The sequence below is a fragment of the Acyrthosiphon pisum genome, chromosome X (assembly GCF_005508785.2).
Source record: "Acyrthosiphon pisum isolate AL4f chromosome X, pea_aphid_22Mar2018_4r6ur, whole genome shotgun sequence".
Taxonomy (NCBI): domain Eukaryota; kingdom Metazoa; phylum Arthropoda; class Insecta; order Hemiptera; family Aphididae; genus Acyrthosiphon; species Acyrthosiphon pisum.
Window position 1 is genome coordinate 76,884,839 of NC_042493.1, and position 6,175 is coordinate 76,891,013.

The 6,175-nt window shown below is 29.1% G+C and overlaps 1 protein-coding gene across 2 annotated transcripts in view; it reads left to right on the forward strand.

The window, feature by feature from the left end:
* Nucleotides 1-5,629, forward strand: part of LOC100164222 (gamma-tubulin complex component 3 homolog) — a 21,055-nt gene extending 15,426 nt beyond the window's left edge. The window contains exons 12-14 of one of the 2 annotated variants that reach the window (XM_029489508.1): nt 1,595-1,815; nt 4,561-4,800; nt 5,286-5,629. In XM_029489508.1, the coding sequence (XP_029345368.1) occupies nt 1,595-1,815; nt 4,561-4,800; nt 5,286-5,447 (623 nt within the window). In that variant the 3' untranslated portion in view covers nt 5,448-5,629. Of the gene's footprint in view, nt 1-1,594; nt 1,816-4,560; nt 4,801-4,934; nt 5,245-5,285 lie in introns of those variants that run through there. The other variant, XM_029489515.1, reaches the window with a different exon arrangement.
* Nucleotides 5,630-6,175: the final 546 nt, after the last annotated feature.

Genomic DNA, 6,175 nt, shown 5'->3' on the forward strand with positions numbered 1-6,175 from the left:
TTTGGCTGTACCTCTTCCACTGTACCAATTACGGTAAAAACAAACCAATTGACCGCATGATGCGGTTGGCTAACGAAGACCCCTCCTTTCTCAGTTTACCTTAATATTGTGTTATTTTTGTACATTTATTGTATGTAATTTTACTTGTGTCCTAATTATTTTAGTTTATATTTACTGTGCCTGTAATTCTGCTGTATTATTTTTTTTTTTTTTTTTTTTTTTTTTTTTGGATATCACACCTTGTATATGTTAGCTATCTTATTTTACTGAATTATTGTTATGTACTGTACTAAATAAGGAATTTTTATTCCGTGAATTAATTAATAAATAAATAAATAAATAAATAAAAATAAAGTGGCGTGGTTAGGTATGGTTGTTATGCAATACATATTTTTATATTAGAAAAAGATAGTTACAATTTAAAAAATAATCACATTTTTTTTTTTTTATTATTAAACATACTATACTGTGGCCATTGAACTTTACATTACATTTTACAATATTCATAAATTACATAATACTAAAATAAAAGGAACATGTAGGTAATAATATTATAAGTAATATGATCATAAGAGAGAAAAAAGAGAAAATAAAAAAAAAAAACAAATATTACTTAATTAAACATGATTAGATGTTAATTATTATATACAATTTACGATTTGTTAATGAGTTGCGTTTCTGTTAAGAATTTAATGAGTTTGAAGACGTTGATAGGTTCAAGATTTTGTGCTTCAGCGAGGTGGTCAGAGATTTGGAAATGTCTTCATTCCTTGTTATAGGTTCTACATTTGGTTAAAATATGTTTAACTGAGAGGAGGACCCCACAACAAGTACATATGGGAGGGGCTTCTTTCTTCATTAAATAGGAGTGAGTGTGGTGGGTATGTTCTATTCTAAGATGGTTGATGGTGGTCTCTTGTTTTCTTATGGTGTTCGTGGGGGCAGGGAACAGTTGAATGGAATTCTTAATTTCGTTAAGTTTGGTGGACGTTTCATTCCATTCCATTTGACACATATGTGATGTGTTATCTTCAATGACTCTTTTTATGTCATTTTATGCATTGGGGTATGAGTAGACGAGTTTGGCAGCTGTATCTACTTGTTCGTTGCCATGTATGTTGCAGTGACCAGGGATCCAAGAGTATTTAATACTTTTTCCATATTGTTGAGCCATGAAGTGGGTGTTCTGAATTTTCCTGACATCAGAAGGGGTGTACTGATTTTGAAGGCTGGTAAGGGTAGAGAGGGAGTCGCTAAATATTGTAATATTATCATCATCTACGTTGGATATTACGTACTCAATAGCTTTAAGAATTGCCAAAGCTTCTGTAGAGTATATTGAGCAATTGATTGAGAGTTTCCACTGAATTGTGGTTTTTTCGCATATGATGGCCATCCCAAAACGCCCTTCGATGAGTGAGGCATCCGTATATATGATAGTTTGGGGATGAGAAAGTGAACAGTTTTCTTTGAAATCTCATATTTGTTAGTGACTTTATTGGGTAGTGGCATGCCATAATTTGTAGAATAAAAGCAATTACTATAATATCCAACAAACTGTACAACAAACCAACTGAACAATGTCCATTTACAGAAATACGGAATGCCTTGAAGTGGACCAATAACCTGGTGGCAGAAATGGTACACAGCGTACGGCAAATACAGTTTTATGTGCTGTCAGACGTCATAGAAACCGAATGGGAACACTTTCGAGAGGCCATTAACAAAGCGTCCTTGCTGGAAACAGTGATCCAAGCACACAACCAGTTCCTGAAGAACATCTTCAAGCGATCCGTACAAACCGAAGAGACACACGTAAGTCGATGATCAGATTTATTATTATAGACATGAGATGGTCAATTGTGCAACAAGGAAGGCCTAAGCTCCACCTCCGCAAATCAAAAAATCCCTCTATATAGTTATTCTGTTTGACCTTTGTGTATATGAACCTCAATTAGTTAAATGTTAGTGGGCGGACTCATAAGAATAGAGGTCCTATCCTTTTGTTTTATTTTTGAAAAAATGCTGGAGCTTGTGAAACCTTATAGCTTTAATATAAGATACAGTCAACGCCAGATAGGCCCAGACTTAAAATTTTAACCTCCCCTAAAAACCCGGTCCAATTTCAAAAAAGATAAATTAAATTAATTCATATAATATTATATTTTTGATTATACACATCGTTCTCACCATTGGTTTTATTTTAATTTATTCATCAAGAAGATAACAAGGCCAATTGAACATGTTTGCGAATAACAATACTATTTTTTAATTGGATCTTTTCTAACAGGACATCTTGTGTTTGTAAAATAATGTGTAAAATTCATTACCTAGATTTTAGATTCTGAGCGGAGCGATGAATGTATGATTTTACATTGATGTGTGTTTTTTCTGACGTCTGTCATGACGGTTTGGGGCATTAAAACTGCTTTGATTTTCTTCAACAGTATTTTGTTTCGATGGGAAAGTGAATCAAGTTGGTATTTTTGGGAGGTCAAAATTTAAAATTTTCAATAATTTTCAAAAGTGTTGGAAAAAACAACATAAAAATTAAGGAAAACTGAAATTTTTACGCAAAATCGATTTTGGTTTTTGTCGTAACTCTAAAACTAATGACTTTAGGTACATGACATTTTTACTGAACATTTATATTAGAATTTTCTACACACCATAAGATATTCAAAATATTTTGACTTGTTTAAGCTGTTTATGGACATTATCAATTTTCAGTTTTTTTAGTTTTTTTTTCTATGGTTGTCAATAAAATTTTATTTGTTGTGTAAAAAAGCTTGAAAATTTAATACAAGGCTCTTAATATATTGTTACAATGGCAGTTGAAAAATATTAAAAATACATAGTCACAATTTTTATTTATTAGTATTTAAACCCCAAATTTTGACAAAAGGCATAAAAATCACGAAAACGTGCAAATTATTTTGAATTAGAAATTCCTAAAAATAATTTTTTTTAATCTTAGATTTTAAAATGTAATACAAGATTTCTTAAAGGTTATCTACCTTTATCAAAAAAATAAAATGTTTAAAAGAAAGTCAAATTAAATTGTTAAGAGCGTTTGAAGTTCAAATTTTTACAACATGGATATTCACTCAATATCTCATGTAGCGATTTTCTTATTTTGGTATAATTCAAAAACAAATAACCGTAGACACTTGCCATTTATATCTTATGTTATTTTATCAATTCCTATACTTGATAAAATTAAAAAAATATTTTGACTTACTGACAATTTCAAATATCAATTTTTTAGTTTTTTTTTTTATGCAAAATGCGTCAAAATATTACAAGGCTCCTGTTGTATTGCTTAAACAGAAATAATATTGAAAATACATAGGCACAATTTTTTTTTATAAGCATTTAAATTTCAAATTTTACAACATTTATCAAATTTCAAATTTAAAAATGATTCTGTAGTAAGAAATTTATAAGATGTTCAACTTTTATAGCTAAGGATTGATAACTTACAACAAGGTTCTATGTAAGTAGGTTATTAACATAATAATGTATGTATTCATTTTAATCTTATTAGAAAATAAATACAGTGGATTTTGCCTAATGTTTGCATCGGATCATTTGAGCATCCTCGTAATAAGGACATAGTTTGGTTCCAATTCTAATGTATACCAACAAGGTTTTTTTCGGTTTATATCTGCAAATGAGTTAGGTCCCAACGTGTCCATATTCCACTAGGTATTTAGTCTTAAATACAAGATTTCAAAGTAGGAATGTGCACAGAAAATTCAAAATATATGGGGTTTAAATATTTATGACCCAATAATATACAAATAACCACATTTGATATTTTTATATGAGTACTATTATTTATAAAATTTAATTTTCCTTTTAAACGATTAGTTACCCAGTTGTTACTAAAACTGTAGACCATTTATAAAAAATTTTAACCCTATGTTAACTACAATGTAATTAACAAATAAATACAATAATTGTTATTATATTATGGATTGTATCAAATATATTAATTAATCATGTATTGTAAATGTTAACTGGATATTCCTTTAAAGAACTAATACAAACTAATGCATCCATTCATTAATCAAATAACTTTCATTTAATAATTGTATATATAACAAAAATAATTAATTCATTTAACAAAAATTATTATTATCAAAATTTGAAATTTAAACTCATGAAAAATGTATTTGGATTTATTCTTAACTTTTTTAAAATTCCAGTAAAAAAGAGTTGTGTGGAAACTATGCTAGCTGAGTGTATTAAGGTAACTTGCTGGCCTTAGATACAGTGTCTAGTCTGAAAAATAGATCTGCAAGATTACAGTTTTTACCACCCCTAAATATGAATGGTTGGAATAAGTTATAAACACACATATTCAGTAAAACATACAAATAATTTTCCAAATTAAATTAATTTCACTTTTATAATTTAATTTTCAAACACAGATTTAATATTAAATTTTTAAAACCAAGTCCAACCTCTGTATTTGCCATTACCCCTTTACTGCACCATATATTTAAATACACAACCGATAATAACCTATATTTTAATTGACTGTACTTTTTATAGGATTTATCAAAAAAAATGCGTCAGCTATTCGAGTCTGTGTTAGAACTCCGGGGAATTCAAGAAAGGTTTCATAGCCAGTCTGAGCATGAATTAAATAGGCGTAAAGACCTAGAAAAATATATCGAAGAGCACGGTACGAACAATAAAATGGAAAAAGATGACTTGGAAACGAAAGAGGCGTTCTTGTTGGAAGTTGACAGATATGAAAACATCATCAAGGAGATCAGTAATTCATATAAGGTAGTATGGTTTATATATTGTAGATTTGTCTCAGAGATAAGGTCCATTCTAAAGTCATCATCTTGACTAGAAAATTGTTTGCTATTATAATGCACAAAAAATTCACGTATGACTGTTGTTTGTTCCGTTCCTAGCATTTTTGATCAATATAAGCGGCAACCACTGTATGTTATTTATGATGTAACAATTTATGAACACAAAAAAAAAATAAAAAATTTCCAACTTCTGCGCCCATGACCACATTGGTACATTCGAAGAACCTGACAATTGTTTTAAAGAAGTATTTCACTGCTTGGACGAAAATAATGCAATTTAGACGTGCGATAAATAGTATTTTGATTTTTACTTTTGGTTACAAATTGTTATGTAATAGATAATATAATACCTTACAATTTTCAAGTAAAAATTATGACCTTGGGATGCTAGGGTAATGTACCTTTAAAGTTGTTTTAATCTAAAATGCTACGTTTTTATTTGTGCTTTAGATTGATTTAGTGAAATTTTTGAAAAAACTCATTCAAGTGTCAACCGACGACCAGGATGCTTTACACTCGTTGGCCAACCGTATCAACTTCAACAAGTACTATAGTAAAAACGATCAAGATTTAGAGAAATGTGCCACCTACATATGCAGATCTCACAAATAGTCATTCAAAATTGTATGGCATTACATGCCTAATATTTCTTTCTTTTAATCATATTAATTGTATAACAACTACTAACTATTTATATGTTACAAGAAATGATGTAACACATAAATAATTTAAGTCTGTATTTAACATTGTTATTGCATTAATTTATAGGAAATAATAAAGAAAATAATTTAGTTTTGTATTTTTGGATAATTTTTCTTTTGGGTTGTCTAGTAGAATAAATTTGACGAGGTAAAGTAAAATAATTTTACTACAGATAATCAGTTCTCTGTGATTGAAAAGTGGGTGGGTTAACACCTACCGGTTTGATTATAGTCTGTCCGAAGGTCATGTGTTTGAATATATACTGGGGGATTGATCATATGTCATAAAAATTTTGAGCACAAAATTGCAAGTGTAAAATACTAAATAGTATATTATAATTATAATATAAAAGAATATTTCACAGAGAAGGTTTATATGAAAGACAATTTTAGAAAAATCCATCGGAAAAGTAGGAAAGCAATTAACAAATAATAAAATAAAAATTTAGTTGCAGATTAAAATAATAATATTGTAAATATATTGGTTAATGGGGCATGTTAGTTGATTTTAATTATTATCTTGCCAATCTATATATATAAAAGTAAGTGGCGGTTTCTATTATCCTTATGATCTCGAAAACTACCCGACCGATTGACTTGAAATTCAACATAGATATTCAGCTACATCTGAGGAAGTCA